General features: G+C 43.8%; 1 protein-coding gene across 1 annotated transcript; it reads right to left on the reverse strand.

The window, feature by feature from the left end:
• Positions 1-2492: 2492 nt before the first annotated feature.
• LOC126272643 (uncharacterized) lies at positions 2493-26714 on the reverse strand. Its single transcript, XM_049975634.1, has 2 exons — positions 26417-26714; positions 2493-3108 (listed from the first exon to the last, which is right to left on the reverse strand). The coding sequence occupies exons 1-2, from the start codon at positions 26702-26704 to the stop codon at positions 3091-3093; spliced, it is 306 nt and encodes a 101-aa protein (XP_049831591.1). The 5' UTR covers positions 26705-26714; the 3' UTR covers positions 2493-3090.
• Between the last annotated feature and the right edge of the window lie 237 nt (positions 26715-26951).

The raw sequence follows: 26951 nt of genomic DNA on the forward strand, positions 1-26951 counted from the left end.
CTATCTGTGAAAGGTGGGTGAACAGCGGTGGAACCAGTGCTAGACGACAAGGTGTTGGACGTCCACGCCTCCTCACAACACGTGGTTCTCGGAGACTAGTCTGCTGTGTAAAGCAGGGTAGGCACGTTCTGTAGCAGATCTGAAGAGAACAATGCTGCTTCAGCCACGTGTGTTTCGGAACTCACATCTCAGCGCACTTGATTGAAGGTGGGGCTCTGTAGCATATAGTCCATACGTTTTGTCAGGTAGACTAGCTTACACAATCCGTTATTACTGCAGTGGGTACGGAATCACCCATGTATTTTAATAATAATTACGTGATGAACAATGCATTCATGTTACACAGTTTTCAGCTTTTGAGTGTTTTCTAAACCTCGAACGTATCATGTCTAATAAATTGACAGATACTAAATTTTAATACTACACTCCTGGAAATTGAAATAAGAACACCGTGAATTCATTGTCCCAGGAAGGCGAAACTTTATTGACACATTCCTGGGGTCAGATACATCACATGATCACACTGACAGAACCACAGGCACATAGACACAGGCAACAGAGCATGCACAATGTCGGCACTAGTACAGTGTATATCCACCTTTCGCAGCAATGCAGGCTGCTATTCTCCCATGGAGACGATCGTATTGATGCTGGATGTAGTCCTGTGGAACGGCTTGCCATGCCATTTCCACCTGGAACCTCAGTTGGACCAGCGTTCGTGCTGGACGTGCAGATCGCTTGAGACGACGCTTCATCCAGTCCCAAACATGCTCAATGGGGGACAGATCCGGAGATCTTGCTGGACAGGGTAGTTGACTTACACCTTCTAGAGCACATTGGGTGGCACGGGATACATGCGGACGTGCATTGTCCTGTTGGAACAGCAAGTTCCCTTGCCGGTCTAGGAATGGTAGAACGATGGGTTCTATGACGGTTTGGATGTACCTTGCACAATTCAGTGTCCCCTCGACGATCATCAGAGGTGTACGGCCAGTGTAAGAGATCGCTCCCCACACCATGATGCCAGGTGTTGGCCCTGTGTGCCCCGGTCGTATGCAATCCTGATTGTGGCGCTCACCTGCACGGCGCCAAACACGCATACGACCATCATTGGCACCAAGGCAGAAGCGACTCTCATCGCTGAAGACGACACGTCTCCATTCGTCCCTCCATTCACGCCTGTCGCGACACCACTGGAGGCGGGGTGCACGATGTTGGGGCGTGAGCGGAAGACGGCCTAACGGTGTGCGGGACCGTAGCCCAGCTTCATGGAGACGGTTGCGAATGGTCCTCGCCGATACCCCAGGAGCAACAGTGTCCCTAATTTGCTGGGAAGTGGCGGTGCGGTCCCCTACGGCACTGCGTAGGATCCTACGGTCTTGGCGTGCATCCGTGCGTCGCTGCGGTCCGGTCCCAGGTCGACGGGCACGTGCACCTTCCGCCGACCACTGGCGGCAACATCGATGTACTGTGGAGACCTCTCGCCCAACGTGTTGAGCAATTCGGCGGTACGTCCACCCGGCCTCCCGCATGCCCACTATACGCCCTCGCTCAAGGTCCGTCAACTGCACATACGGTTCACGTCCACGCTGTCGCGGCATGCTACCATTGTTAATGACTGCGATGGAGCTCCGTATGCCACGGCAAACTGGCTGACACTGACGGCGGCGGTGCACAAATGCTGCGCAGCTAGCGCCATTCGACGGCCAACACCGCGGTTCCTGGTGTGTCCGCTGTGCCGTGCGTGTGATCATTGCTTGTACAGCCCTCTCGCAGTGTCCGCAGCAAGTATGGTGGGTCTGACACACCGGTGTCAATGTGTTCTTTTTTCCATTTCCAGGAGTGTAATTATCATTCTTGAATTTGTTTGATATCTCGAATCTATAAAATCTGAATTATTTTTAATTTAGTTAGCCACTCACATTTTGTATTTTTGATGTAATTTTTTTACCACTATTCTTTTTATACATTTTGAAAACTTTCAAAACAAATTAATGTCAGTGAAGCCAAGTAATTAGAATCTGATTAATCTAATTATACTCAGTAAGCATGCTGGCATGTTTTAAACCAAAGTTTGATCAGCACATCATTACGGAGAATGGCATGTTTATTAAAATTACTTGAATGTGAATATGTGAACCTGTAATGATGCATAATACCTCGCTGCTGGCGTGTAAAATTGTTAATTCACTTTTCTTCTTTTACGCTTCAACATAGACAGGTTTGAAACGAGAAGGAAGAATCTTTTAGAAAATGCAGCCTGAATGATGTCTGAGAATACTGATATACGATACAGTTTCAATATTAAGCTATACGCTTCTGTGCTTTTAAATACAATACACTCTTAACAGTGAGTGCACCAGTACCAACCTTCAGTGATGGTATTCTGAAACTATGTTTCTGAGATTTGAAATGAATCTCAGTTAATGTTATCAGAAGTGACATCGAGGTGGAAGTATTACAGTTTACTTTTTCGTACACTCTAGAACATATTACTTATACAAACGATACAAATAGCAGAGAGGTAACTCAACGGACATACTGGCCTCTTGTGTAGACATTCAGACATTTATATTTATTTGCAGGAATATCAAATTCAATTTAGAAATACAGTGAAATATATTTTGTGAAAAAACAGTAATTGATTATATGTGTATGAAATCAGGTAAGTAAGAACTATGTATATTCAGACATCTTATAATGAATTCCAGAAACTATTTACGCTAACAGTCTCTCACAGCACAGCCCACATCTATGTATTTCGCAGTTACTCAGTTGTTGACTCCTTGCTTCCACTTTGCTGGTTCAGACCTTTTCTAAGTACTTACAGGTAATCTCCCCAGTACCAGCGTCTTTACGTGAAAGGAGTCGCTTTTCAGTGCATCGGAAGCTGGTACTGCACAAGGGGGAACTCGCTGTGTCTGTACGTGAAAATTTTGACACATCCAAGATGATGCAGTAAACTTCGCAGCACGGGGAGGTCGTTGTACTGTTCATCTTGCACAGAACAGACACATCTGATCGCAGCTGCACGCCACGAGTGTCCCCTCATCTTGACTTTAGTCACCAGGAGGCGTGTTACCAGCGGAGTTAAGCCAGGAGCTTCGTCTGAAACAAGAAAAGCGTTAAAGGGTGGATAGGTAGGTTTAAAATAATTTAAGTATTACAGCTAGCCTTAAATTTGTTTGACGTTTGCGGCTGTCTTACGAATTGTATGAACGACGCATTTTGCTGATTCAGTTATGTTTAGTAGCGGGTGCTTATCTACTAATCATACATCTCAGTGATTGTTTACGTACGCTGGAGGTACGTTGTTCTTTTTTTTTTTTTTTTTTTTTTTTGTTCTCGATGATGTCATCGTTGCTTTTATACATTTAATCACGGCATATATTGAAAGAAGTAAGGTATCCCTTACTCATTTTGTGAATATAAATTCCGCTTTCAGACACAGGGTACTAAGTAATAACAGCATCATCCTTCGTATTTCTAGAAAGCTGTATTTATATCGGAGTCAAAGAAAATTGGACAGGAAGCGATTTTAAGCTTCGATATATTTTTTTCCTTGAATTACATTATAACATCTGTAAGAATAGAACAAATGTTTTCTTACCGAAACTACAGGATGATGTTTGTTAATAAATTTTATTGTTGTTAAGGAAAAGTTCAAGAAATGCGTGGGCTGTTAATGAAAGAAAAGTCTTTAGAACCATTTCCATATGTTGTACCATTTATGAAAATTTAAAGTTATTAGCAAAACTATATTTGATAACCTTTCTTATATTTATGTAATACATGTACTTCGATGTTAATATCTTGGAAAGAGAGACAAGTATGAGTAATACGGATAGCCACTGTTCATATGGAGTAACTGTTGGTCTGGAATACACTGATGAGTCCACTGTAGTTATTTTGAATATCTCTCTCTGTTTGGCCATAATATAGAGCTTCAAACGTATCGCAAACTATTTTGTATGCGCTTGATTGTGTCGTTAACTAATGTCCATGTGTGTATTAAGTCTGAGAATTTGTTGTGGTTTATAATGTGTCCTCAGAGCAATATTATTGTTTTAGAGTCTCAATATACAGGATATTTCATATGAGAGTTTATGTTATTAAGTTCTGATAGCTCTGCGAATGAGTGATTTGCAAGCAGCGTGGCTGAGTGTCTACTGCCGCGCTGAGTGGCCGCGCGGTTAGAGGCGCTATATTACGGACAGCGGGACCCCTTCCGTTGGAGTCCTCCCTCGGCAGGCTTCGTAGTTCAATGATCTCGAAAAGTTGGCTGGATATGCTACCTCTCTAGTCTCTTATTAAATTGACTTGTCTTTTGATAAAAAGTGCAGAGGCTTTATCCGCTATATCACTTAATCCAAGTCCACGATTTTTAGGATCTAAAGTGTCTACTTTAGCAGGTACTCTGAACACTTCAGCTTTCCACAAAAAGTTCGAGATTTTGGACATTATTCTCCTCGCTGTCATTCTGGGCCGTATAGTAAGCTTTAGCAAGGATGCATGAGTTGATACACTTTGTTTATTCTGGACAGGATAATAAGCTTTAGCAATACTGCAAGAGTTGATATACTTTGTTCTTTGAACTTAGATCAGACATCGATTTAAATTCTCTGTAATGGCTCGCTGTACTTTATCTACTGCAACTCTTCATTTAAAGCCATAATTTTCATGGGGCATGCTGTCAGGGTCATCCCTCGGCCATTGGTGTGTGTGTTGTTCATAGCGTAAGTTAGTTTAAAGTAGTGTGTAAGTCTAGAGACCGATGACCTCGGATTCACACACATTTGGACATGTGAGTGTTCATTACGTGCCAAGATCAACAGCTTGTAGTGGCGTTTGTGACGCAGATCTTCTGTGGATTCTGTAGGTGGGGCGTGTGTGTTGTTTGCTGATGGCTCTACCCAAAATATTCAAATTATTTTCCTTTTCATATTTTACTGCCAATTTTATATTTATACCTTAATTATATAGAGCTATAAGGTGTTATGGTAATGTCATCTGTATCACCAACTACTAGATGAAACTAAATATTACGGTTAAAGGCGACCGAAGTCGCGAAATGTGTTGTTTATAAACTTTGCAGCTGTAATATCCATGAGGCCTACAACAGCTGTTTCAGTCAGTATTCTACTAATTTATTAACGGTAAAAAATTGTAATGGTATAAATCATTTGCAACCGAGAACGGGGCGTGTCAGTTCTGATACGTTCGAGAAGTAAGTGTTTGGAGTAGTATGGCTACCCATGCGTTTTTCTTTAAATGAGAAATAATAATTTGAGTCAAATGATGGAAATAACATTATACAGGTAAAAATCAGAAGAAATACATATGTATCAATTGGTGAGGTGTTAAATTGGGAAAATAAAAGTAAGATGGGTATTACATTAGACCCATTACTAGTCTTAACATTTAAAATTTTGTCGTGTTTCGTATTACGAAACTTCTTACTTATCCGTATCAACAACATAAATTTCATGTCCAACTAGATGCTACCAAATGAGAAGGACGACACAGATAGGAAACTGAACTGCATTACTAATACGTAATAACTTTTTTTATGTGGCACGTCGTTAGAGTGTCGTATTAGTCGAAATTATATTTGCCAGAGGAATTATTGCTGGTCACTGTTTTCATGTAATAATCCTTATAAAACTGTTAACATACGTTTCAATTAGCCTATTTAGTACTATGTTTGAACAACTACAAATGGAGTTAGCAGGATTTGTTCAGATAAACCCACAAATGAACCATTCACACGAAAACATTAAATTATACTCTGTTCTATTATATTTATGTATTCTGAATCTCACGAAAGGAAAAAAAAAGGTAGCATTGCATAAACCGTACAGCAGTTAGGACATCAAAAACCATTTCATTAAATTTATCAGCTCGTTTTGAATAGTAAACTATGATTGTCAGTAGGTACAAATGAAATTCAATTAACGTTTTTGTCACAGAGAAATACCTGGGGCAATAAACGGTCTCTAGTTAGCTGTAAATCATATTAAAGAATAGGACTGACACGATTAAATACATATTTCGGCAAAATTATTTAGTTTTCATGTAATATATAAATTTATAGTTTCTGCTTATTGGTATGTACGAAGCATTTTCTTTGACAGCGACTTTTACTTTGGTTCATTTTTATTTTATTTGCTATCCTAGAAAAGTAATGTCAGTTGTCCGTTGGTGTCGCCATCATTTGCACAAGTCGCTGAGTGTCCAATTTATAACAGTGAATATCCTCCATGCGTGAATTCGTGAAAGAGGTGTAAGTAATGTTATGACTTTACTCTCTTTCTACATCTCTTCCAAGACGAAAGTGGAAGACACCCATTAACTTTTACCAGGAACAAGTGCGTGTTACTATTTGCGAAACAGAATTAGTGCAAAGAATAATGGCACGGCTACTCTGGAAAATGTGAAACGTTTGTCATCTTTCCTCAGAATATAAGTAAGATTCGTATCGCTTGCTAGCGCTCTCGGTTAAATGACATACAGAAGAACTGAAATACACATAAAATAAATCTTTTTTAACGAATCCGCTTATTCCAGGAGTGCTTTTGATCTAACAATACTGCATGTTGTGTACCTGTGCAGACTTTCAAACGCTTCGACGTTGGTATGTTATCCTATGTCCTGCGTAATGCCTCAGCTATCTGGCTACAGCTCTTCAGAATATAAAAAAATTACCCCTCAGACACGAATCTAAAATATTCTGCAGTTTACAGTAATCTCTGAAATGAGTACCATACTTTCTGTGTGTTTTTCAGTTATATTCTGAGAGCATTGATTGGAATACACTCTCTGAAAGACTGATCGCACTAATGATAAAATACAGGGAGTGAGAGGTAATCTGCAACTTGTACAGAAACCAAACGGCAGTTACAAAAATCGAATCGCACAATCTTATTAAACTTTTGTTCAATAAAGTATCAGTAGTAGGAGCAGGGGTCTTGTTGTTTATAAAACCATCGTTGCGGTCATACATGTAAAAATAGCCCAAAAGCTAGTCTCGTGAACAACATGCCGATATGGGAACGTATTCAGAAACGTTATATTGAAGATGGCAACGAACGAGGAAGCACACGCTCACACTTATTAAAACTGCCTTCAGAATTTTAATTTTGTTCTCCTGTGGCGGTGATTGCCTGGTTCCTCTACATGTATATGTTGACAGACACGGAATGGTGGGCGGTTGTTACGGCGGGAGCGAATGTACGAGGAATTCATTGACATTTATTAATTTAATGTAAACAGAATGTCCGACGACGATGATGAAATTAGCAAATCTGGTGAAAAATTAACAAAAACAGAGGGAATTAAACATGAACGGAGGCGCGTGGGTCGACAGCGAGTGTGCCAGTCTTTCAGCAGCAACGACAACCACGCTCCTATTGTCCCGCAACTGAAACTATCAATCATTATGTCACAACTGGATTAATTCACTCTGCCTGTCTTTGCTGACTGAAAAGAATTACGCTTAACATTCATGAAAAACTGGACAGTTAAAAAATAGCACACGGATAACAATAAAAAAACTTTAGACGTTGACGCACAAAAACGTGCAGGATATAGAATTGTGACGGTTATTTCTTTTTCTAATTATTGAATTTTATGAATCATTCTCGAAGGAAAACCACAGAAGACTAATTCTCATGGTCAGGGTTCATCGTAATATAGTATCTCTTGACAGATACGTTCGCCGTTAACGGTGGAAAATTATTTGTTTCACTTCTCTATGGTAATTCGGCCCCATGCGCCATTATCAAACGCTATTGCAAAAGATTTCGATTCAGCGTATGTCAGACTTTGAAAATCCTCCGACATGTATATATGTATACGGATGTCTGATAAGGCCGAGAGTGCAATAGTGAAGCGAAATGAATAATTTCCTACACGCAACGGCGAACATGACGTCTTAAATATAGCGTGAAAGAGCACTTAAAAAATGAAATAGTGAGAGTGGCTTGCACTTACGTTTCTCTGACCAGCTATGAAGTGGAAAATGAGTATCTGTGTCGTGGGATGATTATGGTGAGCGGTTATGTAGTTCAGCATTCCCTGTCCATTATTACATATGAAGTAACTAACTGGGATTGATATGTATCTTAACTCCTCTCAGAAAGTTCAGTGTGGGCTGCCCAGTTGCATAAGCCCTCGGATGCCTCACTGAAATTTGTGAATTTGATCCAGAATTATTAACACACAAATCAGGAAATGGAAGCTTTGCTGGACAAGTGCAGGACTCGAACTGGGTACCTCCGAGTCTCTTACTATAGCATTGTTGAACACTGGAGACAGCGCCAATGGTGGTAGATTCTCTTGCATGACATAACATTTATCGTATATACACTAAAAAAGGCAAGACACGCGATTATGAGAATTTATTGCACTACATAACAGAAATCAAGGTCACGGTAGAGGAGGAGGAAACGAAATAAAACTTCACAGGCTGACAGGATATGTGATATTATTTCAGATATTTATTACACTACTGAGCCGTGAGCGGCTCGAGGTCATGCAGTTTATTGCTCGTCATCTTGTCTTTGTGGTTCTCTCGCCTCGTTTTTCTTTTAATTCGATTTACTATCGTCACTAGGTTGCTGGGTTTCTTGCCTGTGAGTGGCAGCACCAGTGCTTATCGACAAGGGCACTATCGTACCATATCTGGAGCTACCGCTAGTATTTCCGGGTCGTCGTGTGTCTGGAGTTGAGTCGGGACGGAGCGCCAGTGAGGTGCGGACAGCCAGTACTTGCCGGCCGCTGGCGACACACATGTACTGTCCGACGGAAGACTGCGGGAGCGACCGTTGGTTGGTCGTTCGGTCGGTCGTCTCATCGGGCGACGTGTATTTGGTCTTTTCACCGTTCCTGGGCCTTGTCAGTTGGTCATCTTGCCGGACGTGTGTCAGTTTCTTCCTTGTGCAGAGATGTCGGGTGACCAATGGGCAAGTGTTCCCTCTGCACAATTGGGTCCGAGCCAGTGTGTCCGGGTCGCCGTGTCTCCGACTTCCGCACGGACATCGAGTTGAGTCTGCTTGGAGCTGCAGTGAGCACCGAACAGCCAAGACTAGCCCGACAATTGCGGACACTCATACCTTGATTGGGGACGACCTTGGTTGGTCGTTAGGTCGGTCGTCTCATCAGACAACGTTCATTGCGCCTCCGACCGCTTATCGAAACTCTCTGTGTGTGTGCCTGGTCATTTCTCCTTGCTGTTCCACGGTGATTGATTTTAGGATCTTCGGCGTTCTTGGTGCAAGTGTTTACGTAGAACTGTGTGTAGCTTCTGCGGTTTCCGCTGAGCAGATGAATGCTGTCTGAGTACTGGAGTAGTAAACGGTCGGTTGCGAGAGAGGAATTGATTAGGTTGTTGGTTAGTTCTTCAGCCGTCGATAGGTCGTGCTGCCACCCGATTATTTAGTGTTACGCTTGGCTGCCTGTCTCACCTAACCTGTTGTTAGAGTTGCCTCCCTAGGCCGACACTTGGGACACTTCTGAGCACTACCGTTTGTTGTTTGTGACTGTCATTTTACTTGGTCGCACGTACTGTACCAGGTCTTTAGCCGTGTATTAATTTTGTCTATTTTATGTTTAGTATCTTTAAGATTAGACCTTTAGCCGTGTTTTATTTAAAATTTTTGTTGCTCAGTATTTAGGTCTTCAGTCACGTTTGTTTCAGAATTTGTAGCTTTAATATGTAAACCCTTGTCTGTAAGATTTCTCTTTAATTATCTTGAATCCTTGAAACGGCCTTCAGCCGTTTTCTGTAAATGTTTACCTTAAGGTTGTCTTTATTTTTGAGTAATTTTGTGGGCTTTCAGCCGACAAGATACTTTAAGTTTTCTTAATATGTTATTCTGTTGCACTGTGTAAATGTTTGTCTTTAAGTCTCTCTTTTATTGTGTAAAGATTATTTTTTTTATTTGGGCTTTCAGCCTAAGAATTAACTTGAATTTTCCTTAATATGACATTTAGCCGATTTAGTCGAAATTTGTAACTGCTTGGCTTTTAAAGAATTTCCATAAGTGATCTGAAACCTTATTTCAGCCTTTAGCCAGAAGATATTGTAATTTTACTTAAGTAAGGTCTTCAGCCGCTAGTCTAAATACTGGTCTTTTAAAAGCAATCATTTAAACTTATTCTGCAGAAGTTACTTGGGCCCTCAGCCGTGAATTGATGTTTGTTGTTTTAAAGAGAAAACTGTGCATTGGTTTGAGGAATAAAGTTGTGTGTGTTCTTGCATAACTAACAGTAATTGACCTTGGCCCCTTTCCACAACCTGATCCTCTCTGTCCTACGAAACTGGATTTCAAGTATAAAGTCAAAACAATTGGTTGAAATGGCTCTGAGCACTATGGGACTTAACTGCTGTGGTCATCAGTCCCCTAGAACTTAGAACTATTTTAACCTAACTAATCTAATGACATCACACACGTCCGTGCCCGAGGCAGGATACGAACCTGCGACCGCAGCGGTCGCGCGGTTCCAGACTATAGCGCCTAGAGCCGCTCGGCTACCCCGGCCGGCCAAGTATAAAGTCAAATTCCCAAAGTACTTGGCAGTATGAGTTCACCTACCAATATAATACTGCGCCCTATCTGCCCAAAGTGCGTGCTCTGATTCGGCTGCAAAAGCAGTCTTAAAACCGTTTTCTCCTGAGCAAGGTAGCCCAGGAGTTTTGTAACTGGTCCAAATATCATGGCTACTGTGAATGTGACGGAGTTGACGTCTATGCGCGCCCCACACGTATCCTATCGTGAACAAGCGTGGGGATCTTCTAGCAACGTAAGTGCCTCCACACCACGCAGATAGTTCATAGGGACAAATGCTACGTGTGGACATGCGTGGTCCTGTTAGCATATGACACTGCAATACTGTTTCATGAGAGGCAACTCACGAGGATTTAGGACGTCCGCAACGTACCGTTGTGCCGTCAAGATTGCCTCACCGCTGCGACCTGAAATTAGACTCTAAGGCTCCCTAGAGTAAAAGCATGGCACCTCTTCAGTCCATTGTAATAATGGGGTCTCTACCCAGGTCCCCACCATATGGTCACTGGGAGAGTGGGGTAATGTACAAACGCGATTCAGCGCTGAACTCAAGGCGACGCCGTTTATCGGAAGTGCACTCCCATTGCAGCCGCTTGCGTTCTGATGTTATCTGGAGCTCACGCGTGGGACGATAATTCCCCAGTTCGGCTGCTGCTAGTCTTCTACCAATGGTGCGGAATGACACAGAACGTTGCACGGGGTCCACTCCTTGATCTCGTGGAAGACGTTTATGAAACGTTTACAATTTGCTTGATTCATAATACGGTGATCCTCCAGTGAGACAGTCAGAAGTTGACCAGATTCTTAACAACTGCCCTCATGTTTGTATGCGTTTGTACATCGAGCCAGTGTCACATGGGAAAGACCCAAAAACATGGAAATTGCACGATTTACCCAGCAAATCTGATGGATGCAGACAAGAGACGCCCTTCCAAGAACCAATCTAACGAACGCTTGTGGCTTGTTGTATATTTCACAAAGCACTGCAGCACTCATCACTGACGTATCTATATAATTTCTAAGACTTTCCCGACGATTTGTTGTCATTTCGTAGAATCGGGTGTACTGCCGGCGGCCCGTGTCTTCTCAACACGATATTTCGACGTCATAACTCGGCGTCTTCATCATGTGTTCCCTAAGACTGGTTGACGAGTTAACCGCGTCTCATATTTATGCCTGGGCGGTGTGTGGTGCTCCCTATGCCGTCCGGGACCGTTGTGGCCAATTCTGATGGTGTATCAATCTCTAGGCGCTCCCTCTTCGGTCCGTAGCGGGCATCACAAGGCGTTCCGTACTGGCTCCGCGCCAGATGGGCACGATCCTAGCACTACCATGGCTGTGTTGAAGTACCTTATGCTGTCCACGAGCGCCGCGAGTTTCTCTCGCGGCCGAGACATCCTCCTGGGCTTCTGAATCCAGTATGCGCCTGTGAGGGGCGCTTCCTGCGGCGTCCGGCTGCTGTTGGAGCTGCATATTAGGATGCCCTTCCTTCAAGGAGCTTGCTGCCGCCTGGCATCGCGTATTCGGTTCTTTTCGGCTGCTAACACCCTTGGATGTCTGTAGTTCATTCCTGGAGCAGGGAACTTACTTCCGTTGTTTCTGTAGTAGTTCCAAAGCAAGATTCCACGCAGTACTAAGCTGATATCCTGCTTCCCGGTTGATCAACTTCTCCGCCATCTTGATTTCAATCAATTCATTAACGATCGGGGAGTATGGTATCCAGAATGGCCCGTACAGGACCTGCAACAGGCGGTCGTGCATTATCCTGATGATCTGTGGGGTTTCGCAGGGATCGAATGAAGGGTAGAGCCACGGGTCGTAACACATCTGAAATGTAACGTCCACTGTTCAAAGTGCCGTCAATGCGAACAAGAGGTGACCGAGACGCGTAACCAATAGCAATTCATACCATCAAGCTGGGTGATACGCCAGTATAGCAATGACGAATACACGCTTCCAATGTGCATTCACCGCGCTGTCGCCAAACACGGATGCGACCATCATCATGCTGTAAACAGAACCTGGATTCATCCGAGAAAATGACGTTTTGCCACTCGTGCACCCAGGTTCGTCGTTGAGTACAACATCGCAGGAGCTCCGGTCTGTGATGCAGCATCAAGGGTAACCGCAGTCATGGTCTCCGAGCTGATAGTCCATGCTGCTGCAAACGTCGTCCGTCTGTTCGTGCAGATGGTTGTTGTCTTGCAAACGTCCCCATCTATTGACTCAGGGATCGAGACGTGGCTGCATGATCCGTTACAGCCATGCGGATAAGATGCCTGTCATCTCGACTGCTAGTGATACGAGGGCGTCGGGATCTAGCACGGCGTTCCGCATTACCCTCCTGAACCCACCGATTCCATATTCTGCAAACAGTCATTGTATGTCGACCAACGCGAGCAGCAATGTCGCGATACGAAAAACCGCAATCGCGATAGGCTACAATCCGACCTTTATCAAAGTCGGAAACGTGATGGTTCGCATTCCTCCTTGTTACACGAGACATCACAATAACGTTTCACCAGGCAACGCCGGTCAACTGGTGTTTGTGCATGAGAATACGGTTGGAAACTTTCCTCATGTCAGCACGTTGTCGGCGTCGCCACCGGCGCCAACCTTGTGTGAATCCACCGAAAAGCTAATCATTTGCATACCACAGCATGTTCTTCCTGCCGGTTAAATTTCGCGTCTTCAGCACGTCATCTTCGTGGTGTAGCAATTTTAATGGCCAGTGCTGTAGTTGCCACCATTTAAGTTCCAACCCTTATATTTGCCACTTGGACTGGTTTTTCGTTCTATTGAATTTCCTTTTGCATCTTGGGCAATTCACAAAGCCTGAGATATCTGGCGAAATATAGTTCAAATGGCTCTGAGCATTATGGGGCTTAACATCTGAAGTCATCAGTCCTCTAGAACTTAAAACTACTTAAACCTAACCAACCTAAGGACATCACACATATCAAACTTCCTGGCAGATTAAAACTGTGTGCCCGACCGAGACTCGAACTCGGGACCTTTGCCTTTCGCGGGCAAGTGCTCTTGCCCGGCAAGTGCTCTTGCCCGCGAAAGGCAAAGGTCCCGAGTTCGAGTCTCGGTCGGGCACACAGTTTTAATATGCCAGGAAGTTTCATATCAGCGCACACTCCGCTGCAGAGTGAAAATCTCATTCTGGAAACATCCCCAAGGCTGTGGCTAAGCCATGTCTCCGCAATATCCTTTCTTTCAGGAGTGCTAGTTCTACAAGTTTCGCAGGAGAGCTTCTGTAAAGTTTGGAAGGTAGGAGACGAGGTACTGGCAGAAGTAAAGCTGTGAGTACCGGGCGTGAGTCGTGCTTCGGTAGCTCAGTTGGTAGAGCACTTGCCCGCGAAAGGCAAAGGTCCCGAGTTCGAGTCTCGGTCGGGCACACAGTTTTAATCTGCCAGGAAGTTTCATATCAGCGCACACTCCGCTGCAGAGTGAAAATCTCATTCTGGATCACACATATCCATTCCCGAGGCAGGTTTCGAACATACGACCGTATCGATCAGGCGGTTCCAGACTGTAGCGCCTAGAACCGCATGGCCACACCGGCCGGCAATCTATTATCCAGGCACTCCGACGGAACAAGTGAGTGTTACTGGATATATCTGACTTAGTACACACCATGAGAAGCTCCAGGAGTCTCTACGCGGATGATGGCATCGTTCATCTGGAAGTCTAGCCACATTTCGAATTGCGGAAAGAGCTACAAACGATTGACAATAGGTGTGGGGAGTTACGATTGACCCTCAGCGTAAGCAGGTTTAAGATATTGCCTATACATTTTAGCAGAAACACCTTTTACTATGATTACACGAGAGACAATTGAAGCCCGGATTACATCATGAGATGGCTTCTGCGGACGTAGATGAAGAAGGCAGTTTTAGATGTGGAGGTATGGTGACGGAGAAATGAAGACAAAGGAGTAAACTTCAGTACAAGTCTGAATACAAATGCTCATTCAGAAACTTAGCGTTTCAGTCATACACAAATAAGCGTATAAACCATCCTACGACATTCCCCTATGTACGCCGCTTGAAAGAGTGATGATATTTTAAGCGGCAGTTGATTCCTACATTGTTGACCAAGTGCTTACTGTAGCAAGAATGTGTAAGAACAAACGGAAGGTAAGCTGTTGACGACTCACTTTATGTACTCGAAAATGGTTCGAATGGCTCTGAGCACTATGGGACTCAACAGCTGAGGTCATAAGTCCCCTAGAACTTAGAACTACTTAAACCTAACTAACCTAAGGACAACACACACATACATGCACGAGGCAGCATTTGAAACTGCGACCGTAGCGGTCGCGCGGTTCCAGACTCTAGCGCCAGAATCGCTCGGCCACGAGCGGTTGGCCTATGTACTCGGTTTCGCTTCTTCCACCGATGGTAAATGTTCGAGTGCCACAACGTCATTCCAGAATGTTCTAACGGGAACTCACATGGTAGCAGTAAACAGCCTAAAACTTCGTGCTAAGCGTATGATACATGAACAGTACATTGTATACTGATGGTAGGAGTATAATACGTCAGAGTACAGAGTACGCAGCTCGTGGTAGTGCGGTAGCGTTCTCGCTTCCAGTGCCTGGGTTCCCGGGTTCGATTCCCGGCAGGGTCAGGGATTTTCTCTGCCTCGTGATGACTGGGTGTTGTGTGATGTCCTTGGGTTAGTTAGGTTTAAGTAGTTCTAAGTTCTAGGGGACTGATGGCCATAGAAATTAAGTCCCATAGTGCTTAGAGCTATTTGAACCATTTTTGAATAACACGTCAGCAACAGCTCTAAGGCCGTAAGAGGTGAAATAATCTACAATTCATTACAACCGTCCCGAAGATACTGTATAGTCGCACAGCAGTGATCCTATATGGAAATCGAGGGCGATGTCGACCTGTAGTCGATGTTTAGCACCAGTTCTAATTTGTCGCGTGTAATCAACGGCTTTTAAGTTTCTAGTTACGGTGCCAAATTGGTCCTCGGCTTGAGGAAAGATTGTATATTTCTAAATACTGTGATCATCGGCGTGCTTCTCATCTTCCACCTCCTTAAACCGGCTCACGAGATTCGGCCGAGAACAGTTCGCGTTTCAGATAACTTTCTAAATCCTTCTCGTCACTTGCGAATGGGAAATAGACTTTCTATGAGTTAGAATTTTTCTGTTTTTACCGCCAATATCATTTCGCTAGATTTCAGCGGGTGAAACTAATATATCTTTTGACTTGTCTTGGAAATTATTCTCTTAGGTTTAACACAATGTACTTCAAAGCTAATATACCGTCTCTTCACTGAGCTTCAGAGAAATGAATTCTGTACAAGTGGACTAAGTTGCAATCCTGTCAGCCTGAGGGGACTTTTCCATCCAGCTGTATTATGTTCGCTGGAGCGAGTTCGGAGAATGTAATAATCTTGGCACTGCTAAAACGCTTGGCAGTGGTCGCAGCTAAAACTTTCATTACACACGTGCAGCAAACGTGCAAAATAGAAGTACAGAGGAAAAGGGAAAAGAACAGTGTTCAGGCAACCACGCGCGGGGTACTATCATTTCGTTTGTCAGTAAAACAGTTTACTAAATGGGAAGGCATTTGAATCCAGTTATTTTGCGACAGAAGCTGGTAATTTTGTTAGAATGTGTTGCGAGGTGCTCACAGGATTATTAGTGAAAAACAGCTGAAAATATGCTATCGTTCCCCAACTCGTACAACAACGTTAACAACGCGTCATTCTGTATTTAAAAGAGCACCAGCTATACAGGAATCACAAACCGTATGTTTTATGTCAATAAAATGAATGCATCAGAAAAAATTTGTTCATTGTAGACAGTTCTGCACATAAATGTCAGGAAATACGAGGATTTAGTTCGAAGTTTAAAAATTTATCGTCAACAGTTTCTCTACCGAATGACACGCCAATAAGTCTTTTAATTAGGGATTTCATAAAACATGAAGCAGAAGAGCGTGTGCAGAACTGACTTGATAACACAGATTAACTGGAAAAACAACAATCGTGAATACAGCTTATCTGCCGGCTCCTACGGAAGTATAATTTGGTAGCATAACCAGAGACGAAAGAAAGATACTGTACAGAAAGCAAACAAGTGTAACCAATTCTAAGACATAGCAGTATTTTTTACATTCATTTGACGCCCGTATGAAATAAATCGGTAGTTCAAGTTTATTCTGCATGTAACTGTAATCAGCAACTTACATGAAATACACCGCACGAGTAAATTCGTACGGCATAATGACTGGGAGACTCTGAAGGTTAGAGAGGGCCACCTAATAGGAGAGGTTTTTCCCTATTCTTCGTGTCAAGAGGCACCTTTCTTTCACAAAGAGTGAGAGCAGTGTCTGTAAATGTGTCTGTTACGTATAGATGACTGGAATGGATGTGCGTTCAGTGTAGTGTCATACACGTTTTGATGATGAAGTGGAATGAAACAGGGTGCAGGCACATAGCCTCTCGAAGATCATCATAGGGACCACCGACCGTTACGTCCCCATCCGACGGACAGATCACCACCACCATCTTGAGACACTGCGGAGAGGTTTGGAATTGAATCAAGGATATTGGCAAGAATATTGTAGAACGAGGTCTTTACGCGACCACCCCTCCTGTCCCCACTGCTATAAAAGAAAGGGAAAATCTGAAAACACAGACACCATGCATACACCTAATTGATTCCTTCATGGGCGATGAATCCACCACATTCAGTGCGGATGCCCAATAGCGTCCGACCTCCTGCGGGAATCTCAAAGTAGCGAACATGGAGGACGTGGACAGTGACTGTGGATAAGTGACGCTCGACGGGAGTGTGGCTCTGTACGCACAGCTGCAGTAAACACTGTGTCCGGGTGGTGGAGTGGTTAATGTAATTGCCTAGTAAGGATGAAATCCTGGGGTCGAATACCGATCCGACCCAAATTTTCACTCGTCACCACTGACATCCCATGCAGTCCTGATGCAGCTGACATCAATAGCCCCCCTCACCAAGTCTCCTCCTACAATTTACATAAAAGTCAAAAACGTCTACAGCTTAATCGCGCGGTCACCCATCCAAACACCCGCCACGCCCGGCATGAGGGGTGTTGGCGTAAAGTCCCTGATCAACACACACACAAGGTGAAACGTGTACAGCACAGGATCTGCTGATGTTACACCTGCCCTCACATCCATTTCATGACGCTCATCTATATTGCTTTGCACAAAAGCATCAGTAAAATGATCACTTCCTCTGTATCTGAGCTCTTTTCATAAATGCGCCAATGACCGCTATGTCGAGAATCCCAACACAAACATCAAACCTCTCCCGAAAACAGAAGAGTTTTTTTGGGTTCGTTATGGCTATGCTTATGTTTTCCTTAAATTTGCTGAGGTACCAGTCAAGTAGGTCAGAAAGTTCCTACGGAAATCAACAACTGCATAAGGACGATCACTCCACGCGTCTGCTATCTGCGTTAACAGACTATGAGTATGACCTGAAGTTTCTTTTGCATAAGAGCTGAAACAGACTATCACAGGGAGTTTCTTTGGCGAATAGTTTTGTATGAGTACGTAACCAGTAGCAACTGCACCATAACTGCAAACGTAAATGAATTATAAACGCATTTCGTACACCACGAAAACATTAAAGTACCCTTTGCTGACAGAAAAATGTTCTAAGCCAACTACATTTTTAGTGAAATCGTGGCCGCCTAGATAGAAACTTTTTTTGCGGAACTGATGCAGAATAATATAAAATAATCTCGTGGCCGAAGTTCCGACATGTGGCTGTTGATCTATATTTATTGTCATTCCAGAAATTAAGTGAAGTAGTTTATCTTTTTATTTTTTTCATTTTATACCATAAGAACTAGTTCGTATTTTCTGATTACATTCCACCTCGTATGATTTTGAGCATCTGCGATGCTGCCCTGCAACTGTTCAGCAATGCCAAATCGTGCTTCGTGGAACTAGCAGCGTCACCTCTATGCCGAAAACAGACTGCAGAAGAGATGGGACGCGTACTTACATTTTATGAATACTATTTGCAGAATATGATTTTATTTTCTCCATCCACAATTTTTTGGCTTCTAGGAACACGTTTTTCCTTTCGCTACATTTGCGTTCTATGTACTTCACGTTTTCAAAACTTCACACGAGTTGCATTCACAGAAATGTCACTGCAGTGTCCCATATTTGGCCTCAGCGGTTTCTTTTTGTATATGATTTTTTCCATACGTGTTGTGAGTAATACTAGTACATATCCCGCAAAAGAATACGCAAGTTGATAAAAGCTATAACTTCACGGAAAATGAAAATGCAACTACGGTTTTTCGAACACTATCTTTGATAGCAAGGAGGGAAACACCTACTGATTTCGAAACACATATCCGTTGAAAAAATTTAAGACAAATTATTAGTGAGGACACAATTTTTAATTCATAGGAATCAAGTAGCGAAAGCAATTAAGAATACAGAACCACCATTAATGATGGTTAGTGAATAAAAGCGAAACACACTCACTTAAATTGCAGTACGCTTAAGTCAGACAAAAATGCGCTGCCTACCACTCAAGAAAATAGATTGCAGACCAGGCCGCAGCTGTACGTGACTGGGTACTGGTACAGTTTGCCGGTTCTAAAAAGGGGATGTTGATAGATCACAGTTCAAGCATGGAAACACTTCGCAAAAAAAACCTTCGCAGGACATATGATGGAATTTTGTTAATGTCATTAAATTTATTGACAATGAGAAGTAAAACGAAAGCACAGTCCTTACAGACTAGACAACGGACAGGGGAAGAAAAGTATTATTGGTGAGTACAAAGAGTGAGAAACGTAATAGGATAGCGATATGTATATGTACAGTATTGGGTACACGAGGTATTAAAGATCAGCGCAATGGCGGAGCTGTCTTCGTACTCAGGTGATCCATCTAACGTGATTATGCCCTCAGAACAGGAATAAACACTTTGAACACGGAATGCTAGACGGAGGTAGACGCATGGGACACTCCATTCCGGAAATCGGAGACTTCAATATTCCGGGATGAAAAGAGTCAAGAGTGTACCGACAGCACCAAATTCCACGCTCTACCTCTTACGCAAACGTCGAGGCCGATGGCATCGGCGATTGCGTAGATTCGTCAGTGGTAACAGGCAAGCAAGACTGCGTGAAATAACACCACAAATCAGTGTGGGACGTAAGACGAACGTCTCCATTAGCTCCAGGAGGCGAGATATGGCGTTAATGGCCTGCGAGAGCAGACACGAGTGCCTTTGATAACAGCACGGCATTTCCAGCTGCGCCTCTGTTGGGTTGTGAGGACTGGGGAACTGTGGTGTCGTGTGATGAGTCGCGATTTCGGGTGGTCAGAGCTGATGACAGGATCCGACTGCGGCGCAGATCCCACCAAACAACTAACTCATGTTGTGAACGAGGCATGGTGGAAACTCGTGGTGGCTGTACAGTGGCGTGGACTATGTTCACGTGGAATGGGCTGGGTTCTCTGTTCAAACTGAACCGATCATTGACTAGAAATCTCTGCATTCGGCTAACTGCAGACAATTTGCAGTTACTCTTGGACTTCATGTTCCTAAAAAAGATTGAATATTAGTGGATGACTGTGCGTCATGTCACCCATACACAATTGTTCGTGACTGGTTTGAAGAACATTCTGGACGATTGCAGCAAATGATACGACGACCCTGCTCACCCGATGTGAATCCCATCGAACATTTATGGGACATAATCACGAAGTAAGTTAGTGCACAAAATCCTACGCCGGCAACATTTTCGCTGCAGGTCTACTAAAGAGACTGCTTACACTTCGCTTGTACGTGCTCTCCTGGAGTCCTATGCGGTGTAGGATCCGCATCAGATACGATCGATGGAGGACACCGAAAAAGACCAAAGGAGGACAGCTTGTTTTATACTATCGACAAATAAGGGAAGGGCGCCGCAAATACGATACGTGAGTTTAGGTGACAAACATTAGAACACGCGTTTTTCGTTGTGGCAGGATCTTCTCAAGAAATTTCGGTCACCAACTTCCTCCTGTGTGAAAATATTTTGTTGGCGTCCACCTATATAGGGCGGAATGATCATCGTAATAAAATATAAGAAACCAGAGCTCACACTGAAAAATTTAGGTGTTCGTTTTTGCCACGCGGTGTTAGAATCCTTTGCCAGGCAAATAACTGTGAATTTCTGAGCACTCATGTAAACAAAGATACAGATGCAAACGGGCGGCAATAGCGGCAGCATAGTTCAGTCTTTCTGCAGTGGAATTCCAATGTTTTCTTAAGTCCATGCCACGTCGAGTTACTGCACTACGGCGGAAAACTGGAGGTCCGACGCAATATTAAGAGATATCCCATGGCCTTTGTCACCTGAGTGTAAGTCGAAGTTTGCAAGCTACAGCAAGAGGGACAAAGTTCTAAACGCATTGGGAGTTACTACCTAAAATGAAAATGTACACATTTTGTATCCCATTTTGAATATAGGTAAGTGAGGTATTCTGTGGTGATTTGAGCAATACAAGTAAACACCAACTTTGGAAAAACTTCACGGTTTTGGTCTACAGAAATTGTTTTCGACAATAAGGAGGAAATCCTGAGAAAATGTTTCTCATTCCATGGGTTTAGTTTCGAATTTTGCCATAATTAGTAGACGAGCAACATTAAAAGCGGCCAACCACATGGTATTTTTAGGGAAAAGTAAGTATTGCAACGAAAACGGCCATGGTTGATTCAGACACTCCGCACTATGAGTAAATTGTCACAGTAATAGTGTCTTAAAACTATTGTCAAAAGACAGTGCCTGACAGTGTTTAATTTTTCTACTATGCACGGCATTAACTTCCTATAAAAGGGTAAGGGTGTGCGCGCTTTTGCTGTCAACCCTCACTGCATCACGGACTAAAACACGGCAGTGCTGCACCATGACCAGTTCCATAGTTCACTTTTCCAGAACATTTTTTTTTTTTTTCAATATTGATTTATTTAACCTGGAAACTTACCCTAACCAAGGGTGTTTTGTTCCATCGTTGTGACATATTGTTCGCGGGACTGCGGCGGTTGACTTACGCAATGCCGGCCGGGGTGACCGAGCGGTTCTAGGCGCTTCAGTCCGGAACCGCGCGACTGCTACGGTCGCAGGTTCGAATCCTGCCTCGGGCATGGATGTGTGTGATGCCCTTAGGTTAGTTAGGTTTAAGTAGTTCTAAGTACTAGGTGACTGATGACCTCAGATGTTAAGTCCCATAGTGCTCAGAGCCATTTTGAACCATTTCGAACTTACGCAATAACATGAAACATCTTCAGCCGTTGTTTTGATGTGATTTTACTGTATGAAAACCAGTTTTGGAACTCAGTCTGCAAACTGAGACAACTTCACTGTTACGCTATTCTACGGAAGCCAGTTTGTAGATGTTGGTCAGTTGTGGTATCGCGTATACGATCGGAGTGTACCCCCTCAGATAAGACCTGAAGCCGGTGTACCAACTCAACGAAACTGGTTGCGACATATTAAAATAACATCAAAACAACGGCTACAGGTTTTTCACTTTTTTCATTTTATTACGTAATCTAAAAATTATCACTACCAAAAAAAATAAACTAAGAGTAATTATCTTGTTTGACATTAAACATCTGGGAGGATGCGTACAGAGCGGATTAAAGTGTAATGACCATTGACAGTAATCGTAGCGAAGACAAACGCAAGACTGAGAATTTTCAGAAGAATCCTGAAGGAGTGTATTCCACACTTAGACAAGACTCGTTCGACTAGTATTCGAACATTGCTCGTCAGTCTGGAATTCTCATCAGATATGATTGTTAGATAGAACAGAGAAGATCCAAAGACGGGCAGGACGTTTCGTAACATGCTTGTTTAGTAAGTTTGGACGCGTCACGGATATGTTCTCCCTTCTCCCGCGTAGAACGCTGCAAGAGAGGCGTTCTGCATCACGGTATCGTTTACTTTTAAAAATTTCATAGCTTACATTCCTAGAACAGTCAACCAATACATTGATTACTCCCAAGTGTATATCGTCACAAGACAATAAAGGTAAAAGTAGAAGACTAGAGCTGATACAGAAAATTAGCAACAAGCCTCATTCACAAAGTTCACAGGTGGAAAATAAATGGTTTGACAGTCGTACAAAAAATCTCCTCAGTAACACAGGGCCGGTTAAATGTCCAAGCGAGACAGGCTGCCACTTGGGACGTCAAGGTGAGAGGCACGTCAGACACGTTCCTAGTACAAAAGTTGCACCAAAAGTGTATCTTAGTTAGTAGGCACTTAGATGTACATTTACTTTTAAACATCTCAGCAGCTACTGTAAGAGGGAGATAAGGATGGCAGGGAATGGGGAGGGACGGCAAATGATATGTATTGAGTCATGCGCTGTCAAAACTACGGTTCGGTCGTTTTAGCACACTAGATAAATAACGCAGTAAATGAAAGGGTTACTGGTAGTCTTGGTATCATTGGCATCGAAAGAAATATAATTGAATATGTGACAGAGGACCTGAGAGCCTGCTACCTCTCTTTTTTTTCGTTCGTTGGTTTGTTTTGCACTTAATAAGAAGAGCAGTGTTAGTCCATTGTTCGATCTGCATTGTTACAAAATATAAACCGAACTTTACAAGCAATAAAAATTAGTTGATCGCGTAACGTCTGCGCTTTTATGTAACCAATGCAATTACTTTTGATTCAGGTGCAGTTTACATACGCAAATATAGCAAAATCTATATCATGACTTGTGTTTTGTACTTAATACAGCGGTCTTTATAATGATCAAAGGCAGGAGTTTCCTGTTACTGCTAACAAGTGCGAAAGCTCTTCATGAATCACAGAAACATGTTTTATATAACTTTGATGAAGTATTGAAGAAATGTTTAACATGATTTTTTTGCGTTCGCAGGATTCGAACCTGTGACCGTAGGGGTCGCGCGGTTCCAGACTGAAGCGCCTAGAACCGCTCGGTCACTTAGGCCGGGTGCTATAAATACTGTTTATTTTTAACTCTAGTAGTGTACACCTCTAAAACTGTCACATGAACCGTACACCAGAGTCACAGTGACCCTTAATTACTGACTGGAGAAATTTCCTGATTATAGAATATATTATAATGAAATTGGACTCTCAGATGCAAAGGCATTTTATTCTTCTTCTGTCGCGTACTTTTTCAATCAACATTAGCATTAATGTTAAGGAAACTGTCATGGAAGCTTTTCAATCATGAAACTTGAAACTGATCCAGATTTAAAGGCATTATTTACGGCTTAACTGGATGAAGACGGCATTCGTCTAATGAGACGCACGTATTATAGTAATATGCGGGTTCAACAGTTATTCATACAACTATTCATTCATTATTTCCACGCTCTTGGATGTGGACCACGATGTTCTCGGCAACGGGACAGCCTCTTCTCTGAAGAACAGCTGTGTTCCAGCAATGACCATGCTTACTGTGGGCGATTGTACTTCCGTCATTGGAGTCTGCAGATTCGCCAGATTGATCAGTTTCGCCATTGTCCCACTGCTGCATTAGCATCACTTCCATCACGACTGAGTTGTTCTAACAGTGCTTGCCAATTAGCACATTCAGTAAGTAAACCGAGAGTCAAAGTGACATTTAAAAAATATTTCTCTCAAATTAATTAAACAACAGTGTCTCACAACTCTGAACGTCTGTCCTCTACTGGGTTTCAGTCGATGCTGACTTCACATTGACGTCAGCGAGTTTTGTTTGCGCAGTAGCGCATGCACAGTAACTAACAGAACACTCCTCGTCAGAGTGGCACTGGTGTACTCTTCTAGAGTTAAGCAACAGAGAGGAAGGCAATTATATAGATTAAGTGTTCTGTAAGCTATGCAGCCCTTTATATATCTTTTCTCAGTTTCTAGATGGCTTCCGGGTTTTTGAGGGATCTATTAAGACACTTATCGCCTACAGAAGCCAAGCAATCGAACTGAGGTAACGCCCAATAGGTATGCAACACCACTAACATTGAGGTAACGTGGTTACCATCTTTCTGACCAAAGCTACTAGGAAATCTACCGTAGTCTGCGGTAGTCTTACGACTCTAGATATATGGCTTGTGCGGAAAAATTCTCTCGAACGGCGCTCGGCACGCACTATGTTGTGACTTGCGTAATATAGTTGTAGGTGAAGGCAGATACCGTAAAATAAGAAGAACAGGCTTTTTTACGATTTTACCGGGTGATCAAAAAGTCAGCATAAATTTGAAAACTTAATAAGTCACAGAATAATGTAGATAGAGAGATACAAATTGACACACATGCTTGGAATGACATGGGATTTTATTAGAACCAAAAAAATACAAAAGTTCAAAAAATGTTCGACAGATGGCGCTTTATCTGATCTGAATAGCAATAATTAGCATAACAAAGAAAGGCGAAGGAAAGATGATGCTCTTTACGGGAAATGCTCAATATGTCCACTACCATTCCTCAACAATAGCTTTAGTGGAGGAATAATGTTGTGAACAGCACTGTAAATCATGTCCGGAGTTACGGTGAGGCACTGGCATCGGATGTTGTCTTTCAGCATCCCCAGAGATGCCGGTCGATCACTAAACACTTGCGACTTCAGGTAACCCAATAGCCGATAATCGCACGGACTGAGGTCTGTGGGACCTGGGAGGCCAAGCATGACGAAAGTGGCGGCTGAGCACACGATCATCACCAAACGACGCGCGCAAAGTTCTCATCAGGAATCTAGCAATATGGGGTGGAGCACAATCCTGCATAAACACCAGCAGGTGTTTTCAGGCAGGCTTGGGGTGATGCGATTCTGTAACATATCGGCGTACCTCTCACCCGTCACGATAGCAGTTACAAAACCAGGATCAGGCATTTCTTCGAAGAAAAAAGGCCCGATAATGGTAGACGTGGTAAATCCAACCCATACCGTAACTTTCTCGTCGTGAAATGGAGTTTCCACGACAGTTATAGGATTTTAGGTAGCCCAAATTCTGCAGTTGTGGGCGTTGACAGACACTCGCAGTGTGAAATGAGCTTCGTCGGCCCACAACACGTTACTCAACCAATCGTCATCATCCACCATCTTTTGAAACGCCCACACCGCAAAATGTCCCCCGCTTCACTAAATCGCGAAGTATCAGTTCATGATGCCGATGGATTTTGTACGGATAGCATCGGAGGGTACGCCTAAGCGCCAACCAAACAGCAGTGTATGGAATGCCGGTGCGACGTGCGACTGCACGAGCGCTAACTTCCCCGTGCATAGACGAACCCGCTACAGTCTTCATTTCTTCCTGATCTGTCTCAGCAGCATTACGCCTTGTGCTCGGTCGGCCACTACGGGGTCTATCGTCTAAAGAACCCGTGGCTTCGAACTTCGAAATCATTCTCGGCGCAGCTGCATTTGTCAACGGACCTTACCCGTTCGAATCCCATTCCTATGGCGATAGGATCGTAACGGTGAACTAGCACATTCCCTACTCTGATAATACAGCTTCACTAAAAGCGCCTTTTCAGGTAACGTCAAGATGCTGGCGCATCTGATTCTCTCTCATTACAGCTCCTTTTACACACTATTGTCATGCGCAGTCACTGACGTTTTATGAACTTCGCTTTTTTTTCGTTCTAATAAAACCCCATGTCATTCCAAGCATGTGTTTCAATTTTTAGCTCTCTATCTGCATCATTCTGTGGTTTATTAAGTATTCAAAATTATACTGACTTTTTGATTACGATTAGCTGACAACCGCAAGAGGTGGAGGAGGATATCGCAGCAGTTGAACAAACTAGCTTATAAAGAAAGGTGCTTAGGAAGCAGCCGCTTGGATGACAAATACTCACGACGCCGTCGCAGTGCCCCCCGGCCACAGCCTGTATGCTGGAGGCGGCGCCGTCGCTGCCGGCGGCGACCAGGCAGTAGGTGGCGGCGGCGAGCGCCACGGCGAGCAGCAGCGCCCCCGCGGCTAGCGGCAGCAGCGCCGCCCTGTGGCCGCCCCCGCCTCCGGCGGCCAGCAGCTTGGCGGCCGCGGGCAGGCGCGCCACGTGCCGCGGCTCCACGCCCGAGCGCTCCAACACGTGGCGCAGCCGGCGCGCCGCGCGCTCCACTGCTCTCTGCCGTCCGCACTGCATCGCGGCGGCGACGCTTCTGAGCGGTCGGGCGCCGGTCGTGGTGGCCGCGGCAGAGGCGACACCGACGCGCGCGCTCCTGGCGGCAGAATCGGGGAAGCACCCTGCCTGTCCTCATGTCACTGTGCTGACGGGGAGGGTAGACACAGAGGGGTTGTCAAAGCTTTGTCACCTACAAAATATCAAGCTACTAGCACGGAAATTGGTGTTAGTCCGTCTCTCCAGATGGATGAATCCTTCGAAAAGATCG

Source organism: Schistocerca gregaria, chromosome 5 (genome assembly GCF_023897955.1).
Source record: "Schistocerca gregaria isolate iqSchGreg1 chromosome 5, iqSchGreg1.2, whole genome shotgun sequence".
NCBI lineage: Eukaryota > Metazoa > Arthropoda > Insecta > Orthoptera > Acrididae > Schistocerca > Schistocerca gregaria.

Coding starts and splice junctions, on each gene's coding strand:
- LOC126272643 (XM_049975634.1), bottom strand. CDS start 26,704: ATGCAGTGCGGACGGCAGAGAGCAGTGGAGCGCGCGGCGCGCCGGCTG.